A 27,314-nucleotide genomic window follows, 5' to 3' on the forward strand; every position below is an offset into this window, starting at 1 on the left:
AACTCATTTTCTTATATCCCAGATATATCAACCTATCCCATGTGTCCTGTAATTTCTACCTACAAAACGTATCTCAAATCTTTCCATCTTTTTTCCATATGCATTGCTCTACTCTAATCCAAGCACCATCATCATCTCACCTGAAATGAACTGCCAGTTCCCTACTTCCTCTCTAGACACTTATAATCCATTCTGCAAATATCAGTGGGAGTGATTTTTTTCCAAAACATAAATCAGATCCCTCAGTCATTCCCCTGTTTAAATCCCTGAATATCTTCCCATAGCTCTCAGAACTCAATCCAAACTCCTCACCATGACCTGCAGGCCCCAGCTGATCTGCCTAATATCAGGATGAAAAAGCAGCTTTTATAATACCCTCAAAACCAGTTTCTTCAAAGAAATGTGGAATCCATTTCTATTTAGAAACCTCTGTAGAAAGGTGTTTTGCTATTTTAATTCATGGAATATTATTTTGGTAAATGTACCAAAGTATATCAAAATGTACCAAAGTATATCAAAAACAGTTTCTTAGGCAGACATAGAAATTGGACATAAAGATCTGATTTTACCAAAAGGCAAAAAATTAAGGTGGGGAAGGAATAAAAGGAGAGGATGAAAGGAAAAGTAACAATACATTGGGGATCCAGTGAATCACACTGAAACCACTGAAAGATAAAGTAAGACCTAGAAAAGAGGTCTACATTTGAGGCTATAGGAGCAAAGAGGTCAAAATCATGCTTTGAAAGGATGTGGATATCTGATCTTTAACTTCACTCCAATGGCAGAATAGGAAAAAAAAATGGGTTACTTCTGAGGTAGGAAGTATAAGCCAGAAGATTAGACACTCCCAAACTTCCTGAGAATTGACATTAATAAGCATTACTTAATATTTGTATGGAATACTTCTGGCTAAAGAATGCTTTTGCATATTTTCCCTGCCTAATACCTGAGGAACTCAGGGTTCAATGAAATTTAATACACAGAAATTAGTTTTCATCCTGAATTTCTCCAAGCATACTAATTTGATGATTCATAAGGCCTATGAGTTTGTGAGCCTTCCTAGAATGAATTGCCATGATTTGCACTTTTGAAAGAAATATCCTTCAAGAAGCTGACTTCTAGGATCTATACGTTGAAGCATAAAGGATACCACAGATGCAAAACAATGCAAAAAGTGCTAAAACTGGTTGCTGTCGTTAAACAATGTGTTTACAGCCCCAGAATACCAAAGGCAGCACAGAGGTATCTAAGAAAGGCACTTGGTGCAGTCATGGACACCAGTAAGACAGGATTCTCATCTCCCAGGAAGTGATGTTAAATGCAGTTTGTTAATGCTCTATCGCTCAACTAACAGACGCTTTCTTTCCGACAGAGCCTTCTCTTTCAGCCTCTTGTAATGGGAGGGGAGAGGTGAAAATTTTAAAAAGCTGCTGGATCTGGATATTAGTGGAATTTCTCTCCAATGAACTGACAATGTACAGGTATGACAACATGGCCTGTAGCTCTTCTCGAAGAGAAGAGACTCTGCTGAGAAAATAAAATACAACAAAAATGCTGCAGGAGAGTCTTTCTAACATGCTCATTCCTCTGCCTTCTCTCACTCTGCATCTTTCCCTAGGAATGCCACCTCCATCTTTTTTCTGTGTCAACATTGAGCTTATCCTTCAGATGCTAACTCATTCAGCCTCCCTATTAGGCTCTCAAATGATTACAGGCCCCGAGGATTTTCTCCTTTAATAAATAAGTTCAAATCACAATCATAATTCATTTTCTCTGTATCCCTGAAACATCACACACACACACACACACACACACACACACACACACACACACACACACACAGTGTGCATTATCTCAATGAATTGTACCAGAAACTGGAAACCTACTGGTAATCCTTTTTTATGCCTTTTATTTCCCCAACACATTTACCAGTGCCAGAGTTAGATTAGGCTTCCTCTGAAGTATCTCTTGAGTTTGACTATTCCTATCCATCCCTCAGTGTACCTGCTTATAACAGCTATCTCCACTTGTTTGATCTGTGCCTCCCTTTAAAGTGTCTTGCCCAAATCTCCCATTCCAGTATATTATCCACAATGCAGTCTAAGTGGTCTTACTAAAATGCAAATCAGATCACGTCACTCCTCTGAATAAAATATTTCAGTGATTCCCCTCTTCTCATGACAAGGGTCTGGATTTCTGTACCTGGTTTATGATGTTCTACACAATCTGGCCTATGATTATCTCTAGTCCAGTTTCATCTCTAGCTATTTTCCCACCTTACGTTAGCCTCTAGACTTTTGTAAATTCTACAAGCTGTGCCTGAACTCTTCTACCTGCCCTTTGACTGGCTAACTTTTATATATTTATCCTGCCTCAGCTTAGATACTTCCTTTTTTTCCTGGAGCTTCCTAATGCTAGTATCAATATTCTTCCTGGGTAGTACCACAGCATCCTACAGTGATGAGGAGGAGGTGGCCTAGATCCTTCCTTTTCTGGGTAAAGGGTGGAAGCAGTGTGGATTGTTACCATGGTGTGTTCTAATATCCATGTGTCACTATGCCCTTGTTCTTTGTGTCTTCACATCTCCTCCTGTTGCCTTTTAAAGCACTTTCATAGTATGTGGTTTTGCCTAATAAAGCATTCTCATAGCAAAAAAATGTATATATGGTATTGTGCAAATAAATGCTCACTCCAAATTAGCAATATATTTATTGAAGTTTAATATTGTGTTTATGATACAGAAGTATTTGCTTTAATTATAAATAAAAATTTATTTTTTTATTGCTGTTTAAGAAGATTTGGATTATCCTTGTACTTTGAGGAGAAGTTTCTTATTTGAAGTATTTTGGAAATAGGTCTTTTAACGTGCAAAGATAGATATTAATCTCCCCTTCTAGCTCTCCAAGACTCAACAAAAGTGATTATACCCCCCAAAAAAGTGATGGTAGTATTTTATACTACCATCATTTTATAGGCATAGGGTTCTTAGCTGCAAATAATGGAACTAACTCTAATAAAGCAGAATGCAAATATTTTAAATATTAGGGAGGTAACAGAATCTCTGGGATGGCTAAAGGATGGACCTTGGAGGCTACCCAGCCAGTAACAATTTTCTAGGCTCCACGGTGGAATGGAGACACTACAATTTCCCTGGGTGGGCAGAGATATTATGGAAGCTGATCCCCAGGTGCTACCACTAGGACTTCTACCACTGTTCCTAATGGGTGGAGCCCATCACATGCCTATGCCCTCACTGTAAGGAAATGAAGTATTGTTTTATATCTTGGGAAGCACTTGGATTAATTGTTATACAGTTTTGTTGAAGAAGACCCCTAGGGTAAGTAGCCATAACTACTAACTGAATTTAAAATTGTTAATGAGTTTCTCAAAAAATATTAAGGTTGTCAGCTGGCATAGTATATATCTTGCCTGTTTTCCAAGGACTTCTTTGGGCAGCACCATGTCTGTGCTGGCAAACAACTGAGACTTAATGAAAGAGTGTGGAGATATGAATGAATTAGTGCTGTATACTCTCTGAGTGCCAAATATATACCAATGGACAATAAGGTCAGGCAGAGAACAGACAGGCATAAGTGACAAGCAAAGATATGCAGAATTTCATTCTCAGCAAATCAAAAGTCCTCAACCTGGTTGGAAGAATATTGGTACTGAATGCTATCAATAAGGTGGCCAGAGAGGGTTAGAGGTGCACAATGTGCTTCCATAACATTCTATACTTCTCCAATCTCAGCACTAATCAAAAGTTGTTGAATAGTTTGTTTCGTGTAACTCTTACAGAGTTATAAGACCTGTGAAGACAGGGACAGGCACAATACCCATCTCTGTCTGGTTCCTAGATAGTATGTTTATAGATATTTTTAAACATAAGTGAGTGAATGAATGAGGGTGAGAATGAAGGCACAGAGGCATTACAGGGAGGTGGGCCCCAGAGAACGGTGCCAAGGTCCAGTGGGGTGACTGGGATCAGCTCAGGCCTGATGCTGGCCACTCCCACCCGGGTCCTTTCTTTCTAATCTGTTCTCATTCTCCTTGGGAAGGATTGAGGTCTCTGGAAAACAGCCAAATAACTGTTATGGGAACAGCAAGCCCAAATAAAGCTCAAGCATCAGGAGGATCTGAGAGCTGAAAGCAACTTCTGTTCCCCCTCCCTCAGCTGAAGGGGTGGGAAAGGGCTCCCAAAGCCATAGCTCCTTTTAGGGGATTTAGAAGGCATAAAAAGGCCCCTGGCTGGGAACTTGCTTCTTCATTCTGCAGTTGGTGCCAGAACTCTGGATCCTGAACTGGAAGAAAATGTCTATCCAGTAAGTATTTCTGGGAGACTTTTTAAAAACACCTTAGTGGATTCATGATAAATGCGCTATTTCAAGAGCTCCTGAAGAGAAGGCATTGATTCACGACCTGTTTAGGAAAGACCCTTAAATTTTGGTGGGGACATTTTTTCCTGCTTATGTATTAAAGCAACTCTCTAGAATTCAGGTCCAAATTATGGGGGATTTGTGTGACTTAGCCCAGGGTTTGGAAGCAGTCTTGAGTATGGGGATTTCAGACAGACTCGGGCTCCACTTCTTGCCCAGTCATTTCCTAGCATGTGACTTTGGACAAATTACCTAACTTTTTAAGTCTAGCTTTTCCCGTATATAGAAAGATGTCACAATAGCTTTTACTCCATTATGTTACTGTGAGATTTAAAAGAGCTAATACCATGCAAAGTTCTTTTTATGGTATGCAGGACATAGTAATTGCTGAGTAAAAGGTAATTATTATAATTGAGTCTGGTCAGAGATTCCACTTTTTTAAGTTATAAAATGAAACTGAACAGAGGAGGTAGAAAATAAACAAAAATAAAGAACCTGAATCTCCTGGTCTGACTATGATGAAAAAGTACTGTAGGTCTTGGGGACTGGTAGAAAAATGAGATCATGGGGAAAAATTATGGTATAATATGAGTGAATAATGAAAGATGAGGTACCCGACCCAAAAAGCTGTCATCTTCCAACCCCTAGGAAGGAGATAAATGAGTCTCTCCTTGAGGCAAGAAAATGAATGACGCAGTGAGCTGAGCATGTTGATAGGGTGAGAGAATACTGTGGGAAGGACCCTGTTTAGTAACAAATTTTAGGAAGTGAAGTGATGGCAGTAGGATTGATTGATTTGTCTTCCGAAGTAAGGAAAAACTGCAGAGGACAGGATTAAGTTCACTGTGACCATTGACATTAAAAGAGAGATCATTTCTCTTGACATCAGAGCAGTGATCTGGGACCCCCTTCCATACCTGAGTAGTCTTCCTCACCCCTAGCCTCATGTGCTCCTCCCTCCCCCGTCCCCCCTTCCCCGGCTCCCATGCCTCCGTCCCCTCGACCGACCGACCGACCGGCTGAAACTAGACTGGCAGAAGAGAACGGGCTTTGAGCCAGCCCTAGAGTGCCTTGTCTCCTGCAGCTCTGCCTCTATCTCTGCAGACTTGGAGCGTCAACATGGGCTTCTTCCTTATTCTTCCACTATTTCAGGGTCGAGCATCCTGCTGGTGGTTACAAGAAACTGTTTGAAACTGTGGAGGAACTGTCCTCGCCGCTCACGGCTCATGTAACAGGTTGGTCTCGCCCATCTTTAAACCATCCTCTTTTATGTCAAAGTCTCTCTTCTCTGGCTTCCTATTCCTTGGCATCTCTCAATGCAGACTCCCCCTGTGGGTCACAGGGAGAGAGATCAGGTGGTTTGGGCTTTTTATAGCAAGAACCCATTTTCTTTCATTTGCCTTTACTTTATTTCTCTAAGGTAGAAAAACGCTACCTAATTGGAATTCCGTAAGGATCAGGATTACACCTTTGTCATCTTCAAACTGTCAGTGCCTAGTTCAGTGCCTGGCACATAGTAAATGTCCTATAAATATCTGTTCCATAGGTGTCTGAATAAATGAAGGTCCAGTGACAAGCACCTGGGAATGTGAAAGGGTGGTGGGTTTCATGCCCATTTTATTAGAGAAATGTTGGTTCTGCTGGGAGGCAGATGTAGATGCAAACCTAACTATCATTTCACTGTCTGTGAATCCTCTAAGTTACTTCAACATTCTGAGCCTCAATTCCCTTATCTACAAAAGCTAAGGATTTTGTGAAAATTAAGTGGAGTAATGTAAATAGAATGATTCATGCAATATCCAACACAAAGTGATCAATAGACAGTAATTATTACTATCAGTATCATTATTAGCTATAGGAAATAATCCATTTGCTTGAAAAAATTCACTGGTAAGAATCAAGGAAACACTGTCAAGCACTGCCCTTCTCAAAGGATAAATCTACCTGGGTTTTTAGGGACAAACCTAACTGTGAAAGCTGAGAGGCCTTAAGGACTCTCTTGGGTACCCCACATTTTGCAGATGAGGACACTGAGGTCCAGAGATGACATGTGAGCTGATCCTAAACCAGAAGTCAGGTCCCTGACATCCAACCCTGTGGACTTCCTGCTACAGCAGATTGACTTTCATCCAGGCAGTAGCTCACACTCACAGAGGGATATAGCTCTAGATTTTAAAGAGCCAGGATTCCTGTTTATTCTTTTTTTTTTTTTTTTTTTTTTTGAGACAGAGTCTCGCTCTGTCGCCCAGGCTGGAGTGCAGTGGCTGGATCTCAGCTCACTGCAAGCTCCGCCTCCCAGGTTCACGCCATTCTCCTGCCACAGCCTGCCGAGTAGCTGGGACTACAGGCGCCCGCCGCCTCGCCCGGCTAGTTTTTTGTATTTTTTAGTAGAGACGGGGTTTCACCGTGTTAGCCAGGATGGTCTCGATCTCCTGACCTCGTGATCCACCCGTCTCGGCCTCCCAAAGTGCTGGGATTACAGGCTTGAGCCACCGCGCCCGGCCCTGTTTATTCATTTAAAAGTTTTTTTTCTACAGACACATCTTTTTAAAATATATTTATTCCCGTTCTTAATCCATCCTTTTACTCCTCACTCTACTAAAATATATCAAGAAATTTGAAAATCTTCTTAAAAATGAGATGGCAAAAGGCAAATGGATTGGTGTTTGGGGAGATCTAGGTGGAGAGTCCCTGTCCTCTCAAGATGCTTCTCCCTCACTCCTTCCAACCCTTTAACCACACTCTGGGGCCTCGCCACATTTCCCACGGTGTGGTCTCCTAGTGAAGGAGAGTCAAGTCAGCAGACATTGTCTCAGTGCTGTCCAGCGCGAGGGCTGGGAATGAAAATCACTGCCAGCACTATGAGGAAGAAGCTGCCCAATCAGGCTGCGGATACACTCTGCCTTACCAAGGACAAGCCCAGCCCAAGGCAGGGATAAGAAGCAACGTTCTGTCTCCCCTCATCACAGGCAGGATCCCCCTGTGGCTCACCGGCAGTCTCCTTCGATGTGGGCCAGGACTCTTTGAAGTTGGATCTGAGCCATTTTACCACCTGTTTGATGGGCAAGCCCTCCTGCACAAGTTTGACTTCAAAGAAGGACACGTCACATACCACAGAAGGTAAAGCAGCACTCCGTGCCCCTCCTCCTCCCCTAAGTAGGGCCTAGCTCAGCTCCTCCTCCCATGTGAGTTTTAACCTCTGGACCCAGGAGGCAACCTATATACGCACTTTCTCAGAATGTACCTGGGCCAGTGTGTCTGCCTGGACACGAGGGAACACTATCATGGAATAAAGGAGAAGCTAAAGCCTAGGGCTTTGGGGTCCAACATGCATGGCTTTATACCCTGTATTCAACAGACATGACTTGCCTGGGGTAACCTTTGGCAAGATGTTGACCTCCAATTCTTGGTTTTATAATTAGTAAAATGGGAGAAATAATAGAATCTACCTCATACGTTCATTACAAGCATTAAATGAGAGCACAGTGTCTAGCACACACAAAGCACTTCATAATAATAGCTATTGTGATGCTTGTTATTATTATTAAACTATTGGCCATCTTGATTCCTTTTTCTTTTTATAAAATTGGAAAGGCCACTGGTAAGAGGGTGGGAGGCTGCCACGAAGTAGTGAAGGACAGAGCATGTCACAATGATACCAGAAAGAGAAGTTTTCTGAAAACAGATTATTGAAGCCCTAAATCGTCATTCCAGGAAACCCCTGTTAACAAAGTATTAACAAATACTTTGTCTTCTGCTTTCACGTTCAAGCCTATTAGTGGCTTTGTTGATCACCACAGATTTCAGGCATTTTGACAAGACCTATAAAGAAACAGTGAAAGGGGACTTGAAGCAGGACAAGTTGTGTGATAATAGAAGAGAAACAGATGATGCCAAGCAGAAACGTAGCCAGGAGAGCTTAGTGTGGAGTTCAGATAAAGCTTCATATACCTTCGACAGACCAGGGCACTCTTTCTTCTTCATAAAAGTGTGACTGGGCGTGTTGGCTCACATCTGTAATCCCAGCACTTTGGGAGGCCGAGGCAGCTGGATCACTTCAGGTCAGGAGTTCAAGACCAGCCTGGCTAGCATGGTAAAACCCTGTCTCTACTACAAATACAGAAAAATTAGCCAGGCGTGACGGTGCATGCCTGTAGTCCCAGCTACCTGGGAGGCTGAGACAAGAGAATAGCTTGAAACCAGGAGACAGAGGTTGCAGTGAGCAGAGATTGCGCCACGGCACTCCAGCCTGGGTGACAGAGTAAGACTCTGTCTCAAATAAATAAATAAAAGTACAAAATCAGATTGTAACTGGCTGTCCACATGAGAAATCCTGGACAAGGTATGCTATCTACTCTAAGACCTGTCTGGGCAAGAGATAGAATTCAAGAACACTTAATTTTTAAAACAAAATAAATGTTAAAATTGAAGAAAAACATAAAAGAGACAGAGAGAGATTGAGAAGAATATAATTCAGCACACCATGTGTGGAATTTCCCCAGTAAGTTTAGGTTGACAGGTTGTAGGTGACGGGGGTGGGGGTCCTATGTGAACTTCCCCCAGGGCTGCATGATGTGATACAGAAAGTTCATGCTGTCCAGCTCTGACCAACTAGGATTCTAAACCAGCTTGGCTACATATGCCAACCACTTAACTCCTCTGAACCTCAATTTCCTCATATGTGAGGTTTAGAAGACAGAAATGTAAACTCGTGGGACATTGTGTCTGCCCTGCTTGGTCACCCCAAGAAAGTGAGCTAATAAAACCCTTTATTCTTCATGTTGTGCATTTATGATTGTGACTTGATGAAGACACATAGAATGGCCATTCGAAGCTCCACATGGGCTGTACGGATTGCTCCTGTCTATACCCTTCCTTATGTTTCAATGTCCTTCAGGTTCATCCGCACTGATGCTTACGTACGGGCAATGACTGAGAAAAGGATCGTCATAACAGAATTTGGCACCTGTGCTTTCCCAGATCCCTGCAAGAATATATTTTCCAGGTTACTGAACCCAAACTGAATGTTACTCAAGACATTTTACATTAGCCCTTTTTCTCTCATGGCTTGAAAATTACTGGACTGAAAAATTCATTTGCTTCTACAGGTTTTTTTCTTACTTTCGAGGAGTGGAGGTTACCGACAATGCCCTTGTTAATGTCTACCCAGTGGGGGAAGATTACTACGCTTGCACAGAGACCAACTTTATTACAAAGATTAATCCAGAGACCTTGGAGACAATTAAGCAGGTAGGACACAGTGCTAGGTGATGTTCAGGAATTTAGAATTTGGAACTTAAAATTAAATCAACATAAATTATTCATGCTGTGAATGTTTGATTCTGACTTGATGAGGACACACAGAATGACCATTCTAAGCTCCAAATGGACTGCACTGATTGCCTCTGTCTATGATGCTTTCCTGCAATTGGTGCAATTTGGTGAAAAGAACATGAGAGCCAGATTAAGTTTCAAATCCTAGCGTTGTCAACAATGACTAGCTATTTGACATAGGACAAACATCGTTTCTTCATCTACAAATTTTTAAACACTTACATGGATTGGAGAAAACCCATATAAAATGCCTAATATATTCATTCATTCATTCATGACATAAATATTTATTGAGTGCTTTCCATATTCAGAATTTATGCTAGATGCAAGGGATAGATCAATGAGTAGGATAACATGGTCCCTGTCTTTCATAGCTTTTATAAGCTAGCATGAACCTGGTAAATACTGGGTGCTCAAGAAATTATAGCTACTGATACCGAAAATCATGCTATTTATGGTTCTAGGCAAGTATGTTGCACTAATTTGCCCCTTCTTATAGATACTTCTTATGAGAAATAAAGCTGTATCTTGAATGAAATAGCATAGAACAAAATTTCAGCAATATTAGGAAGTGACAAATTTTACTGAGAACTTAGGGAATCTAAATGCAGCAGTCCTTAGATACACATTTTGAACCAATATTTATTAAGATACACCTACTTACAAGGCATTGCTCTTATCATCAGGTGATTTAATGTCTAGGTGGAGAAATGAAATATATAACTGTAATAGGACAAAGAATATGATGAGTCTTTTAAGAAGGAAAATCTTTTAAGAAAGCACAAATACTCAAGGAATAACTTCTGGAAATAGTTGGCAATGCAAGGTGGGACAGGTGAAAGAAGGTTTAAAGGGAAAGGTTTTGGGCTGGAAGTTGAACGAGAGGTATGACTTCAGGGAATTTAGGGGAAGGATATGCTAGACGGAGGGGGTAAGGTGATCAAAGGCATAGAGGTAGAAGGTGTTCGTGAAAACTGGAGAACAATGTCCTTTGACTAGACTTGCAGCATTTCTCAGTGGAGGTACTAGTATGACATTAGGCAGGGGGTGACTCATCATTATGGGGACATCCCCACACATGGGAGAGGTTTGGCATCCCTGACCTCATCCACTAAACACCAGTCATGTTTTCAATCATTGTACTAACCCAAAATGCTCCTGACATTTCCATATCTTCCCCTAGCAGGCAATAACACTCCCAGTGGAGAACTGGTTGCCTAGAGTAGTTAATGTCAGGGGAATAATGAGACACAGGGTAGGATGAAACTAAAAGCTTGAATAATTGGCTAAACATTTGGAATATGTTGTTTAGCTAATGGGAAGCTACTGAAAGTTTTTGCTCAAAGAAGTAGTATGAGTAGGGCTATACTTCAAGATGTTTATTTGGGGAGCCATGTGTGAGCTATATGGGAAGGTAAAAGAGATACAGTATAGCTGGGAGACCAAGAGGTGAAATTGAAGGCCAGAACCACAAACGCAGTACTGGTAAAAATAAGAAGAAAAAAAATAGTCTCAACATTGAGTCTCAATAGCACAAGTTGATCTATAATTCTCAACAGACTATTTACTGCGTCTTAACATATACTCCCCTTTCTTGTTTATACTGTGTATGTAACCATGCACAAGTGTGAGTGTAGCTCCTTTAGAGAAGAACAAAACCTGAGTTTCTAAGTCATTCCTTTGACTTTAACAGGGAATCTGTATTACAATTACATGGTATTTTAATTAGAAATATAGAAGCTATGGTATGGCTCCAGAGTAGACTTTATTAGGAAGGGGTCAGGTTCCATTGTTACTAGCAGTGTAAAATGTAATTTTAAAAATGTGAAATTTTTTATTGTTTACTCTTATTAACCAGTGCCTTTGCCTCCAGACTGATTCCCTTAAATACAATTTATTTAAGGCAGCAGTAGGAAATTTTAAAATGTAAATATGAAATTATTACTCCACCTAGGGAATCCATAACTTCCCAAATAAAGTCCAAGTGAAGGTCTTTGTGTCTGGCCCACTCTTATTTCCCCTCCTCTATGCATGCTCTTCATGGTAGCCAGGTTAAATGACTAGTAATTGCCAAACAGCACACATTATTTCACAAGTCTATGCATTTACAGTAGGCATTTACGTTAGGATTCCCACTCCCCGGAACACACTGTCATCCTGCTCCACTTGGCTAACTCTACTCACCTTTCAAACATTAGTTGGAGTCATGTTTCTCAGGAAAACTGCCTAATCCCTCGGTCTGGACTAGATGGTGCTTCTCTATGACGCCATTGCACACTCGCAGTGCTTTATGCCAGCTTATTGGTCTAATGCAGTGCTGCCAATAGAACTTTCTGCAATAATGGAAATGCTCTATAACTGTGCTATCCCGGTGTTATTAAGCACTTGAGATGTAGCTAATGTGACTGAGGAGCTGAATTTGAAGTTCTATCTAAAAATTAGTGGTCACTATATTAATAGAACAGCACAAGTCTAGAATGAAGTTCTTGAAAGCAAAGATCTTCTCTTTCCTGGGCCCTGGTACAGTACAGTACCTGGCACATAGTGAAAGCCCAGAGCATTTGATAAATGATTGATTGAATAAATGAGTATCTTGCTTATTATTTAAATAAGTGTGCTAAAATGTCCTATGCTTTAAAAAAATCCCCCAAATTAATTGGAAATAATTTATAAATATATATTCCATTAATTATTCATTCAATAAATCTTTACCAAGTAGGTCCCAGGTAGAAATCTAGTGCTGATTTATCTAGCTCTTTATCCTTAAACAAGACACTTGATCTCTCTGAGACCTCAATTTATCCTTCTGCAAACAGAGATTTGTGTTACATTTGCAGTTCTAAACTTCTTATGAGACATAAAATTGAATTAAATGCTGAATGTTTTGCCTGAAATGTTTATATTTAATTAAAAGAGATCCATGGTTCTCCTAAAGTCTATTTAAATTAAGACTTTCTATACTACATGAAGCTTGAAGTCCCTTTCAGTTCCAAACTCATATAGTACTGCGTGCAAGACACATAGTTGGTATTTACACAGTATCATACAAAATTGCCATTTTTTGAAATCAACAATTTTTGGATATTAGCAATTTTATACAATTAAATCTAATACAATAATAAGTGTATAAAAAAGTCTGAAGACTCAAACTTATGGCTTGAGGTCAATCTGCATATACTAAAAGTAACTAACCAGAGCCTTGTATAGTACACATCAGATAAAGAGATGTCACAGGTAACTCCAGATTCAGACACATGAGGGGCAGTGTGCTCTGCATGAAGGTGGGACCTCAAGGTGAAAGAGGGTAGAATCCAGAGAGATGAGAAGAAAGAGAAAGTGCACTTAGGGTGAGAGTTCAAGGGGTAGTGGTGACCTCAGACCTAGGGACAAAGGTATAATGTATCTTCCTTCTCTCAACGAGAGGACATTCACTTTACTTCCGTAGGTTGATCTTTGCAACTACGTCTCCGTCAATGGAGCCACTGCTCACCCCCACATTGAAAATGATGGAACCGTTTACAATATTGGTAATTGCTTTGGAAAAAATTTTTCAATTGCCTACAACATTGTAAAGATCCCACCACTGCAAGCAGGTGAGTTTACCAATCTGTCCTCTTCTGAAAACAAGTATCTGTATTGTGAGAAGGTTACTGTGTTGTGAGAAAGATCAGAATATCAGAATAGCATTTTGTGCATACTTAAATTACTCTCAGATTTCAGAAATATTGCCCTCACCCCTACCCTATAAGGGTCCTAATGCCCAAGGGCATCATATCAAAGGATGACAACTTGAAAATATAGAAAGCAAGTGTCCAAGTTCTCTTCTAGAATTTAAAAATGTAGTGTGTATATATACATATATATACATACATAATATATATATATGGATTTGATCATATACAATTTGGATTCAAACTTAGCAAACATTTATTGAGCACTTATCCATGTGCTAGGCAAAACTAAATTAAATAAGCATGTATGTGTGCATAATAGCATACATACACGTATGAGAGTGTACTAAGTATGTTGTGCTTACTTCCCAAAACTACAAACAAATCTGTTAACTCATATAAATACTATAGAAAAAAAAACTACAGCAAAAAGGAGTGTACCCAAGAATTCTCCATTCATTTTCCATTTATTGCCAGGTTCATTGTTCACCACCTTGATGATGGAATTATTTGAATGTATACGGATTTTTGTTTAGTATTATTTAGTACAGTTCTTAAAGTATAGTTCTCGGACCAAGACCATCACCTAGGAAACCGTTAGAAATACAAATCTTGAGCCCTGTCCAGGGCAGACTGAATGAGAAATTGGGGGAGTAGAGACTGTCAGTATTTTAAGAAGCTCTTTATGTGATTCTGATGCACACTAAAGTTTGAGGACATTCACTTACTAGTGAGTAAATTTTAATGTGTGTTAAGAATTACTGCACAGCGCTATTGACACAAACCCATCTAAACTATATCCTTTGGGCATCTTAAGATGTTGCAAAAGGCATTTTGCCCATTCTGAGGTTTTTTCCCTACTCCCCTGACTTAAAACCCACCTCCAGCTATTACAAGATGTGACTCCACTATACTCCGCTTGCCACACCCTATTTGAATGCACGTTTCCAAATCTGCTGCTATTTGGATTTTCCTGGGTGATTTTGAAGCGTCACATGAAATTTCACTAAGAAGTGCAAATGATGGAGAAAACGAAAATAACCTCTCTAAAACAATCAAAATGTGTTTCTTTGCCTGTATAAGCTGTTCTAAATGCTTTGTATTAAAAAAAATAAGAGGCTGTTCCAAAGCCTTTTAAAACCACTTTATTTCAGACAAGGAAGATCCAATAAGCAAGTCAGAGATCGTTGTACAATTCCCCTGCAGTGACCGATTCAAGCCATCTTACGTTCATAGGTAACTTGAAGGCCTGCTATGAATCTTCAGGAAAACTCAAGTTTAAAGATTTGCTTTGCCTACCTTTGATATCAATCCTGATCACAATTTTTTTTTCAGAAAACTAAATTTAAACATAATTAATTCATGTAGGCACTGTTGATTCTTGTAACTGAGCATACCGCATGTATACAAATTTGTTTGTGACTTAAGAATCAGCCCTTTCATTCACAAGCCCGTTTGTGTTTCTGAACAGTTTTGGTCTGACTCCCAACTATATCGTTTTTGTGGAGACACCAGTCAAAATTAACCTGTTCAAGTTCCTTTCTTCATGGAGTCTTTGGGGAGCCAACTACATGGATTGCTTTGAGTCCAATGAAACCATGGGGGTAAGTCTTAGATATATTTGTTGAGCTTGTGATTCTGAAGAAGGTGTGTTTAATAATGTACACTTTTTTCCTTTTTAAATGCATCAAAATATTTTCCTCATTTTTCAAGGTTTGGCTTCATATTGCTGACAAAAAAAGGAAAAAGTACCTCAATAATAAATACAGGACTTCTCCTTTCAACCTCTTCCATCACATCAACACCTATGAAGACAATGGGTTTCTGATTGTGGATCTCTGCTGCTGGAAAGGGTAAGAAAGGATACTGGATAAATGCGACATCTCCCATTGTTCCTGGAAATTAGGGGCTTTTATGGGGATGCTGCTCTCAATCGGAATCACATCTAAAATAGCAAGAGGTATGCAAGAGTCAAAAATGTAATTGAGAAAGTAGCAGGGAGTTTAGGTAATCTGAACATCAAAACTATGGTTAATGATTGAAAACTAATTGGGTCCACGAACCCCACCTGAAAACAAAAGATTCCGTGACCTCAGAGGTGAACTTAAACTTGACAAAATCACTGGGGAAACTTGAGCCCCATCCTCTCTGAGAATGGAGAAAAAGGCTTGCGTTTCTCAGACTAGCCAAGTCACTAAAAAGACAACAGCCCCTAAAGACACAAACAGAATGGTGACAGGAAAGCAGAACAGAAAATATCTCAAAGCTGCTGTTACTTAAACAAATCCATTAAGCCGGTTTCTTTATTTTCATCCAGTGTGGGCAGGAGGAAATGATCTAATACACCTGGCTGAATAGCAGTTTCTGGGTTGTAGAATAAAGAACAGGCAGGCACTTGTGCTTAAAAAGGCATGAATCATCTCTCTAAAATTATTTGTAATTGCCTGTGCTCATGTTTGACTTTTTATTTTTGCAGATTTGAGTTTGTTTATAATTACTTATATTTAGCCAATTTACGTGAGAACTGGGAAGAAGTGAAAAAAAATGCCAGAAAGGCTCCCCAACCTGAAGTTAGGAGATATGTACTTCCTTTGAATATTGACAAGGTAACCTGCTTCTCCACAGATTTCAGATTTAACCAGAATGTTTCATCTCTCTCAGGAATTGTCCTCCTGCCTCATGTTTATACATAAAGTCTTGAAATTTGAGAGCTAGAAGGAGCTTTAAAAATAATTAAACTTCCCTCATTTTACAAATGAAACTAAAGCTCCGAAGATTAATGTGACTTAGCAAAAGCAACTACAGCAGAGCCAGGATAAGAACCAGGTTTTTTGATTCTAAATCTGCTGTTCTTGTATCAACAAAATTGTCTTTAAAATATACTTCCTCGCTGAATAGTGCAGATCCACTGATTCCTATGATACTTTATCAATAATATAAATACTTTAAATAATTTTGAGATGAAGCATCAAAAAGTACCCTCGTAGGGAAATCAGTTCATTGTTTTGGTTTTCTATAAATCTTCTGAAAAATAATGCTAGAGGTTAAAAATCATTACTAACAATAGACAGTCATCTCTTTATTTCTACTTTTTTCTTCCCTGTATTTAGAGACTATCTTTTTAGAATAACCAGAGTAACATCTAGAATTTGCAGTGTGATGGAAATACAAGTAAAAATCAATAAAATATAATTCTAACATATAGATATGTGAACATATGCTTTCTTTTATATCTATTTGCTCCCTGGTTGCACAAAAGGGGTTATTGAAACAGCTACATGGAATGTAAAACTTTGTACCAAAGGCTTAGGTATGGTGTCGTAGAAAATAAACTCAATTTAGAACCAAACACCACTGCTCTTAAGCAAGTTTGTAAGCTCTGTGAAGAATGAGAAAGAGGGAGGAGATTGAGGTTGAGTTACAGACAGGCAAAAGGGCTTCTATAAAGGCAAGAAGGAGTTAAAAATGCAAGATTTCATCTATAAATATGAAGTAGTTGCTGAGGTTGGTTTATTTAGGGGTGTAGGGAAGATGGGTATTGGGCAGAGAGACTGGAAAGATAGGTTGGAGCAATATTGCAATGGGCTACATAAGCCTTTGAGTGTTATATAAATAAAGGGAGCCGTTTAAATATTTTAAGTGTGTATTTTAAGTGTATTTTAGGACATGATTAGATCTGTGATTCAGAAAGTTTACTCTGGCAGCATCATGGACGACAGACTGGAAAGTGAGGAGTCTAGAGTAGAGGCTAGAAGCCCTATTACAGGATTAATGCAATGAGGCAAATAAAAGGGAATAAGTATCTGAGTTAAGAAAATGGTGACTGAGAGATGAAGATGCAAAGCTGAGAAATATTTAGGCAGCAAAATCAACAGCAGTTGGTGTCTAATTACATGTGACGGGTAAGAGAGAGGAAGGAGTTCAGGATGCCTTCAAGATTTCCACCCTGAGCAGTTGAGTGAATGATGGTATAATTCATTGAACTGAAAACACAGAAGTAAGAGGAGCCGGGCCAGGCACGGTGGCTCACGCCTGTAATCCCAGCAGTTCAGGAGGCTGAGGCGGGTGGATCACCTGAGGTTGGGAGTACAAGACCAGTCTTATCAACATGGAGAAACCTCGTCTTTACTAAAAGTACAAAATTAGCTGGTCATGGTGGTGCATGCCTGTAATCCCAGCTACTCAGGAGGCTGAGGCAAGAGAATCACTTGAACCCAGGAGGCAGAGGTTGAGGTGAGCTGATATCATGCCATTGCACTCCAGCCTGGGCAACAAAAGCGAAACTCCATCTCAAATAAATAAATAGAAGTAAGAGGAGCTAGCTTGTAGAAAAAAGAGTACATTTTACTTTACAGATGTTAATTTGAAAGTACCCACTAGCCTTAGCAAAGCATTCCATAGGCAGCTGCTATACATGGGTCTGGAGCTCCAAAGAAAGGTCATGGAGAGAGATCAATCTAGGTACCTTAAGGATTTTTGCTTTTCCCTTAGGAAGCATATCACTGACATGTAGTTGAGTGTCCCCAAAATACTTGCCAAATGGATGAGTCAGTTTTTCAGTAAACTCTTATTTTGTTAGTAATGGTAAAAATCACAATCTTCTTTAAATTAAGGGAATAAAAAAGGATCACTTAACTTAAATATTCACATTTCAAAATAAAGAAAAAGGAAGGATTTTTCTAACTGTATGGTTATCATTGCCCGAAGAAATATTACCCAATTACAGAATAGGGAACTGTAATAATGATAACAAATGTCTAACATCATTTAATCTGTCTCCTCTTTCTTCTAATAGTTATTGAGTAGCCACTACAACAGGCATCACACTCTTTGTTTCAGTGGATACATAAAAGAATACACTTCTGGTTCTCATGGAGCCCATTACCTAGTGTATCACAGAGAAAGAAGGCGAATCGGGAATAACCATGCATGTCAGCACAGGGGTAGTACTCTCAGGAGGGATAAATTGATGTATTAATAGCTAGTCAGATGATAGTGCAGGGGAGATTCATGGAACATAGTTATTTGCAATGGGCAGTAATATGGCAGGTGGAGATGGGATTGAGGCAAAACAACTGAAGACAGAAAGAACGGTTTGAGGACAGACAGAGAAGTGGAGAGGGAGACACGCAGAGAGAATTGGCTATTATAATTGGTGGGAACATAGGCAAAAGTAGTAGAGTAAATGGGATAAAAAGTTATAAAAGTACATTGTAATCTTAGAAGGCTTTAAGGCCAGGCTAAGAAATCTGCACTTTATTGAACTGGTAATGGGGAGACAGTGAAGGTTTTTAAACAAAAGTAAAGCCTATAATTATTGGTATTGAAATGATAATAAAATATATAAAAATAGAGAGATGAGACTGCTAGTGGGGAGAAAATCATACTTTAGAATAGGTTTTTGAAAAGAAACATTTAAAATTTGCTTATTTAAAAAATAAGGAATTTGAAAGCCAGAGAATACTGAGAGAGAAGATAGCCAAGCATAGTAGCTCCAGAAAATACCCACGTGTAGAAAATGGTAGAAACAAGAGAAGCCAGAAAAAGAAACAAGAGCCACCAGAAGGCCCTAGTTCCCACTAAGAGAGAGTAATGTCACAAAGATGAGGGCAGGTGAGGGTTATACGGTGCTCACTGCTACAGACAAGTTGAAAAGGCTGAAGACTAAGAATGAAGCATTAGGTTTGGTGATCTCTAAGGGAATAGAGTGAGAGAGACAGAAGTCAGGTTTCAGGGCTCTTAAGGTAAACAGTTGAGTATCTGGAAGCAGTTACTGAATGTACATTTTTTAAAGTTTGGCAATGAAGAGAGAAATAGAAAGGTCTTATGTCCCAGCTACTTGGAAGGCTGAGGCAGGAGGATTGCTTGAGTCCAGGAGTTTAAAGTTACAGTGAGCTGCATGCCATTGCAGTCCAGCCTGGGGAACAGAACAAGACCCTGTCTCAACAAACAAACAAACAAAACAGAACAAGACCCCATCTCATGAAACAAACAAACAAACAGGAAATCTAATTTAACAAGAAAAATAAGCAAAATAGAGCAAAGTAAACAAATTCAACTTGAAACCACATAAATAATATATTAAACAGAGACATAGACATTTGTACTTATTGTATGCATGTACATAAATATGCATACATGTGCACACCCCTCACTTCTTCCCAGCATCATCACTAAGTACCTCGAGTCCCTTATTTCACAAAATCTTGCAGAATCTTCTCCTCTATTGGCTCCCACCTCCTATCCTTTCCCTATTCTGAAAATCTTCCACTATTTACTTTTAATTCTTAGTCCACCACCAGAAAAATCTCCTGTCTTCTCTTCTTAGAATGTTCCCTTCACCTTCTTTTTTTAACCAAAATCTGGCTCTCTCCCCTAAGGACACCAGTCTCCCCAACAGTAATTTCCAGTGGAAGCAGTTTCTCCTCTGCACAGGGTACAGCCCTTTTACCACTTAGCCTGGAGTTGGGGTAGGTGTCCTTCCTCTTTGCTGCTTTCAGATCATTGTTCCCTCTATTCACGCTTAAAATTCCCCAAGTTTTCATCTCATTTTATCTAATCATATAGCCAAGTGATGTGTGTGTGTGTGTGTGTGTGTGTGTGTGTGTGTATATCCTTCATACCCTCGACCTTGCCAGTACTTAAGACTATACTCCTTCCATAATCTCAGTTTCAAGCATGACACACTCTGACCTTTTATCTTTCAACATCACTTGCCCTATTGCAATTTCCACCAGGAACTTCCAATCCATTGAACACAGTACTTTCTCATTCTCTCTCACTCCGTTGAGGATTTACCTTCTCTCCTCACTCAATTTAAGCTTTACGGTCAACAATTACATCACTTTCTCATGTAGACCTTCGTTTCCCTTGCCTTTTTCTTACTTTATCAAAGTCACTTGTCAAAACCACAACTCTAGTTAAAGTCAACTCTCCACCCCCTCCATACTTATACTTCTGAGGCCCAAGTAAGTGCAGACAAGGCACAATCATGTTAATTGGTCTAATTTTAGATGCATGACCACAAATCTTTCTGCTACATTTCCCTGCTTCACTTACTCTCTCACTTTGCTAGTTAAATATTCCACACCTTCTTTCTTTAAACTTTTACCATCTCCCACTTCCCGCCTCCACACTCAGATGCAGCTGATGACTATGTTTCCTTTTTCTCTGAAACAAATGAAAGAAATCAGAAAGGAACCATAGACTTGCCACCACGTCTAGCCACCCACCAGCAGCTGTACTCATACACTGAGTTATCCATCTTCCTATCCAGAATTGATCTCTTTCATCCTCCTTCACCCTCTCAGGGAGATCACTCTCCCAATTCTCCCCATCTTTCCTAGATTACCACTCTCCTACCCTTTTCAATGGATCAGTTTTGTCAGGCTCTTAAAAAATCCTTCTCTTGACATTTTTGCCCCAACCAGCTACCTTCTCATTCCTCATCTTGTTGGAAGGCCTTGGTTCTCCTATCTTCCATTTCTACACTCACTTGTTGTTAAATATTCATGCCTTATGCATTTACATTTTTAGCTTTTTCTTAAACTCAAGGTTCGTACCTGCTAGTGCCAGCTCCACATCTGCATTTGGATGTCCAATAGACATCTCAAGTCTAATAAGACAAGACCTGAACTTCTCATCTTCCCCCACCAAAAATTTACTCTACCTGTAGTTCCCATCTTTGTTGTGACATCAATCTTGCTTTGTTCAGGTCAAACACCTTGGTGTCATGCTTGATGCCTCTCTTACTTTCATGCCTCTTCCTCGTCCCATATCTTATTTAATAGGAAATCTTCTTGACTGTGTCCTCCCCTTCTTCCACTTCTCACTAACTGCAATGCTACTGGCCTAGTATGAACCATTGTTTTCTTTCAACTAGATTACTACAAGACAAACTGGTTTTCCTGATTCCACTCTTGGATCCTCCCTACTAACAAGTCTACCCTAAAAATAAATCATAGCATCTCACTCCTGTGCTGGAAACCCTCCAATGGCTTCCCATCACTCACTCACAGAGAAAGATCAAGTCCTCATAATGACCTACAAGGCTTTGTATAGCCTGGCTCATGACCTCTACACCTTCCTTTCTTATTCTCTCCCCTTGCCCAGTCGATAGGATCCACACTGGACTCTCTGATGCTCCTCAAACAAACTCAGCATCCTCCTCCCTCAGGCCTTCACACAATTTGTTCTCTCAGCTTGAATGCTCTTCCCCAGATATGTGCATTGCTAAATTTCTCATCTTCTAAGAGTCTTGTCTCCACTGCCACCTGTTCAGAGACCTACCCTAACCATCTATTCAAATTTTAACCCATTTACCCTTCACATTTCTGATCTTCTTTCCTCTATTCTATTTTTTCTCACCACATTTGTGGTATGTTATAAAATTTATTAATTACATTTATTGTATATCTCCTTGAACTAGAATGTAGGCTTCAAGAGGACAGGGACTTCACTCTCCAAAATATCCTGAATGCCAAGAATAGAGTCTAGAACAAAATATCTAGTCAAGTATTTGATGAGATTATTAAAAAGTAGATATGTGCTTAGAAAAATCTCATAGTGTCCATTGTTTTTATAAAACAATCAGAAAAATCATGTGTGTGTGACAAGAGATCCTAGTAAACATATGGTCCAGTGGGTTTTTTTTTTCTTTTTGTCAACATAACTGTAAGGATTTTTTTTTTTCAAGCAAAATCAAAACATATTCTAACTGTGAAAGAGATATACATTCTTTCATCACTCAGGCAGTTGAAGTCTTTGTTGTTCTGCAGAAAAACATTAACTATTATTATTATTGGTTTTGAGATTTTTGTTTGGTTTTTGTTTTTTTGTTTTGCAGAGGCCTTTCTTGGGAGCCCTAAATTTTCTTCAAGGATGGTCTCATTTTACAGAAGAGAAATTGATGGCCTAAGAGGTTATGTGACTTTCCCAGTGATACATAGCCAGTGACTGACACAGGCACAGATAGCTTTCCCAGTCACATCCCAGGGTCCCTCATCTATAGCTTCCTGCAGTTCCTCCCTGCACGTTGACCTAAAAAAGAACTCAGGAGCCAAGGCTTAGGAAGTCTGCGTTTCTGGCTGTTTGAATTCTTTCCTGCTCACTGAGGTTTCTGTTATCTTCTCTCCTAGGCTGACACTGGCAAGAATTTAATCACGCTCCCCAATACAACTGCCACTGCAATTCTGTGCAGTGACGAGACAATCTGGCTGGAGCCTGAGGTTCTCTTTTCAGGGCCTCGCCAAGGTGAGATGATCTAGAGGAAACCTCACACGGGAGTGAGCAAATGTTTCCTTCAAAGAGATTAAGAGTTTTCCTATGCATGTGCTCTATTTCATAGCGTTTGAGTTTCCTCAAATCAATTACCAGAAGTATTGTGGGAAACCTTACACATACGCGTATGGACTTGGCTTGAATCACTTTGTTCCAGATAGGGTAATTAATCCTTCTTACTAATATTTGAGCAGTGCTTTGAGTATATGCTAGTCAGGTAGAGCATATTGACTGATTGCTTGATTGATTTTTTTTCTTTCTCACAAACAGCTCTGTAAGCTGAATGTCAAAACTAAAGAAACTTGGGTTTGGCAAGAGCCTGATTCATACCCATCAGAACCCATCTTTGTTTCTCACCCAGATGCCTTGGAAGAAGATGATGGTAATGAAAGCAATTGTTGTGTCTGAATATTCTTCTTACTGCAGTTCTGTATGTTAGTTCATTAGGAAAGGAGTAAGGTTGATTATTCCGTAATACTAAAAAATGATCCTAGGCCGGGCCCGGTGGCTCACGCCTGTGATCCCAGCACTTTGGGAGGCCAAGACGAGCGGATCACGAGGTCAGGAGATCGAGACCATCCTGACTAACACGGTGAAACCCCGTCTCTACTAAAAATACAAAAATTGGCAGGGCGCAGTGGCAGGTGCCTGTAGTCCCAGGTACACAGAAGGCTGAGGCAGGAGAATGGCGTGAACCCGGGAGGCGGAGCCTGAAGTGAGTGGAGATAGTGCCACCGCACTCCAGCCTGGGCGACAAAGCGAGACTCCCTCTCAAAAAAAAAAAAAAGAAAGATCCTTAATACTATAAATAGAACAGTACCGAATAATGAAACTTATTTGAAAAGAATTTTCATCTTTTGATCAGGTCTTGTTGATTACCAGTAGAAAAAAATGTCGAAGCACCATTTGGTGTCAGGATGGAGCATCACTGTCTGCTCTAGATGAGGGAGAGAAGGAAGAAAAAATGGCAACATGAATTCTAGCTTTTTGCCTTTCCTGATGAAGACATATTTCTAAAAAATAGTAATTCTAAGAAGAGAAGCTATAATTCTAAGTATTATAGCAGATACAAGAGAATGAGAAGGAAGCTCTGTAAATCATTTTCATCCATTCTTTCAGTAAGCTAGGGCTTGAAAAAGACCCAGAGCCACACCAGCAACTCAAATACAGTAACTCAAATTGCAAATCATCAGTGTTAGTTAACTGCTTCTCGGCTGGGACAGGGAGATAGATTACAGTCTATGGGATTAAAATATGGAAAACTATTTATCTTATTTAGATAAGATGCAAACTCATTTCACACTAAATGACTTTATATATCCAGTCAAAACTATAAAAAATTTATTCTCATTTTGTTTGAAGGAAGTCAGCTTCCAGATCAATCTTAGAAACCATACATATGATATATCTTACTACTTTCAAAGTCTTTTAATACACACTTTTCATTTGATCATCACAGTTTTTACAGTATGTACAGCAGGTGCTATATTTTTATGTTACAGATAAGAACAGATCCATTTATTCAGTAAGTATTTAATGAGTACCTACTATGCTGTAGTCATTGTCATAGAATATTGAGATATAGCAGTGAGCAAGACAGACATGACACTCCCTTCTTAGAGCTTACAGTGTAGGTAGGGTACATAAAGAGTTTAAAAGACCTCTTTAGGTGGTCTCATGCCAGGTGGTACAAGAGTCAGAAAAAGAACTCAGGTCATATGGCTTTCTGTATTTGTCAATGTAATACCTCCTATATTATTTCAGTGACATTTAATCTATAGCTTGGGCTTTTAAAAACTCAATATTGCCTTATTTACTTCTGATAAACAGGTGTAGTTCTGAGTGTGGTGGTGAGCCCAGGAGCAGGACAAAAGCCTGCTTATCTCCTGATTCTGAATGCCAAGGACTTAAGTGAAGTTGCCCGGGCTGAAGTGGAGATTAACATCCCTGTCACCTTTCATGGACTGTTCAAAAAATCTTGAACATACTCTAGCAAGATATGGTTTTGGTAGCAAAACCAAGAAAATCAGCTTCAGGTCTGCAATCAAATTCTGTTCTATTTTAGCCTGCTATATGTCATGGTTTTAACTAGCAGATGCACACAATTTTGCAATGTTTTACAGAAAGCAGAGTTGAGCAAGCAATTCCTTTATCAAAAAAAAAAAAAAGCACATATTTAGATAATCATACTTCCTCTGTGAGACAGGCCATAACTGAAAAACTCTTAAATATTTAGTAATGAAATAGGAAATGAATGTGGACTTACTAAATGGCTTTTAATTCCTATTATAAGAGCATATTTTAGGTACCTATCTGCTCCAATTATATTTTTAACATTTAAAAACCAAAGTCCTCTACACTTGATTTATATTGTATGTGACTTTGCTGAGTCAAGGAAGTATCATGCAATAAGGCTTAATTACTAAATGTCAAACCAAACTTTTTCTCAAACCAAGGACTATCATCTAAGAGTAATTGCGGTAATTATTTTGCATATATGTAACTACTCAAAGATTATGAAGCTTATGAATGTTAACCTTTCCACTTATTACAAGCAAGTACTATCATTTCTGATTTTATAATAAGAAAATCTATGTTTAATCAACTGAGGCCTCTCAACTAAATAATATCTCAGAGATTAAGTTACATATTAAAAGCTATGTAACATAAAAGCAAGTACATATAGTAGTGACTATATTTAAAAAAAAGAGCATAAAATACTTACAAATGTAATATTTACTTAAAATCAGATTATGGGATAATGTTGGGGGATTATACTTTATTGCATCTTTTTTGTTTAATTATATTTAAGCATTGTGCAATCATTCGGGAAAAATATTAAATTATTAACATGCAAGTATTAATACATTTTAAGCCTTTTGTTTTTAAATTTCTTTTGTTCTAGAGATTATTTAAAAATAAATATTGACAAAAATAATGTTCTATATCTGAATTCTAGTATCTGTTTTAAGCTCGAAAGCATTACATACCACGATGCCTAAGATGATCGGCATGGTGTTTGACGAGGTAAAAACAGGTTGAAGGAACAAGCTAACCAGGTTACCTGATGTATCCATTTGGTCTTTATTTAGATAAGATGCAAACTCATTTTTTAAATTACAAATACTCAGTAAAGCATACTTTTCAAAGAATACCTAAAAATACAAACAAGTAGAAATTGTAAAGTAAAATCATCCAGAGCTCATCTAGTTCAATTGCTCTTAAGATTTGGGTACTTTTTCTTCTTTTTCTTCTTTTCTATTCCTGTAGATTTTTTATGTAATCATTATTTTTCCATCAGTAATTACTAGATAGAACTAAAAATCTCAAAAAGAAAGAAAATGCCAGGGAACTGCATGGAATATGTCACTGTAGATAAATATCAATCCATTGGTTTCTGTGATATATGATATATGAACAGAATTCCACAAAGAAAACTATTTTTCTATTTTTTTAAAAATGTAGAAAATTAATTACTGAAAAATTACTAAGTTTTAGACTTAAAGTCTTCAAATTACAAAAAAAAAAAAAAAAAAATCCTACAATTCCACTTCCTACCCTTGCCAATCAGTGATTCCCTGGCTTCTTCCCATTCATTTTTCATGAAGCAAGTCTCACAATTCAAGGTGACCATATCTCCTCCTGCTGTACAATCCCCTTTAGAGGTAACCAATGTGTGAAGAAAGGAAAGAGGCAAATCTACGATAACATTCTGCTAATACCATTTCACCATCATTGGCATTCTCAATTACAATTATCACTAAGATTAGAGCAAGGAGACTTAGGAGCTACTTTTCAAGTGCAAGATAGACTATAAGCTTTAAAAACTTAAATTAGAATAAGAGATATTTAAGTCATGCAAGAGAGATTAACTTGTAAATTTGGACTTTCTAGGAAACACCTACTCCTCTGAGGGATCTAGAGAATCATGTCCCATCTATAAAAAACAAAACCCGTTTTAAGAAAAATAACTCAATTGAATTAATATAAATTAACCTGTGAATAAGTAGTTATTTTAAAATAACAAGCTGTTTGAAGGTTATGTTTTCTTCCATTTTTGGTGCCTTATATTTGCCACAGCCAAGGCGAAAAGATAATAAAATCTTTGACATAATATCATCAAGGGGTAATCAGTAACTGATAACTGCCTCATGGCAGATAATCTAGACAGTCCCTGTCCTATATTCTAAAGCAGAAAAGACCAACAAACATCAAAGGGAGTCTGTCTTCCAAGGATTCTATGGCAGTATTACTCCACTATCCCACTGTCTGGCCGAGGAGCTAAATGCAGTATTTTCTTCTGTTCAACCTAATAGGAAGAGTATCAATGATTAAAGATTGTAAACACATCTCCTAAGGAATACCAAATCTGGTACAATGCAATCTCAATGGGAAAACAATCTCTGAAAGACAAGAGAAAAAAAAAAACTCATTTATCCAGTTTTTTAAGATAAAAAACTTAAATTACTAAGCATTTTTATTCCTCATACTACACCCATCATGGTACTATTTTCACCATTTTAAAGAAAAGGGAGGCCAAGTTACTTTCCTAATGAGCAATAAAACCTACAATTTTGTAGAATTCTGTGAATTTCATAGTAGGAACAGATAATAAGTGTTAATATATATTCACCTAATAGATCCCTAAATACAT

General features: G+C 38.7%; 1 protein-coding gene across 2 annotated transcripts; it reads left to right on the plus strand.

Moving 5' to 3' along the window:
- Nucleotides 1-1,382: 1,382 nt before the first annotated feature.
- RPE65 (retinoid isomerohydrolase RPE65) lies at nt 1,383-25,595 on the plus strand. Of its 2 annotated transcripts, none has more exons than XM_077988396.1 (14): nt 1,383-1,481; nt 5,529-5,611; nt 7,346-7,496; nt 9,274-9,381; nt 9,485-9,626; nt 13,156-13,303; nt 14,536-14,617; nt 14,853-14,985; nt 15,095-15,234; nt 15,858-15,987; nt 22,519-22,633; nt 22,728-22,822; nt 22,931-23,042; nt 24,491-25,595. In XM_077988396.1, the coding sequence occupies exons 1-14, from the start codon at nt 1,474-1,476 to the stop codon at nt 24,640-24,642; spliced, it is 1,599 nt and encodes a 532-aa protein (XP_077844522.1). In that variant the 5' UTR covers nt 1,383-1,473; the 3' UTR covers nt 24,643-25,595. The 2 variants fall into 2 exon arrangements, with proteins under 2 accessions (XP_077844522.1, XP_014997605.1); XM_015142119.3 differs by lacking the exon at nt 1,383-1,481 and adding an exon at nt 4,263-4,322.
- Nucleotides 25,596-27,314: the final 1,719 nt, after the last annotated feature.

The sequence above is a fragment of the Macaca mulatta genome, chromosome 1 (assembly GCF_049350105.2).
Source record: "Macaca mulatta isolate MMU2019108-1 chromosome 1, T2T-MMU8v2.0, whole genome shotgun sequence".
NCBI classification, from domain to species: domain Eukaryota; kingdom Metazoa; phylum Chordata; class Mammalia; order Primates; family Cercopithecidae; genus Macaca; species Macaca mulatta.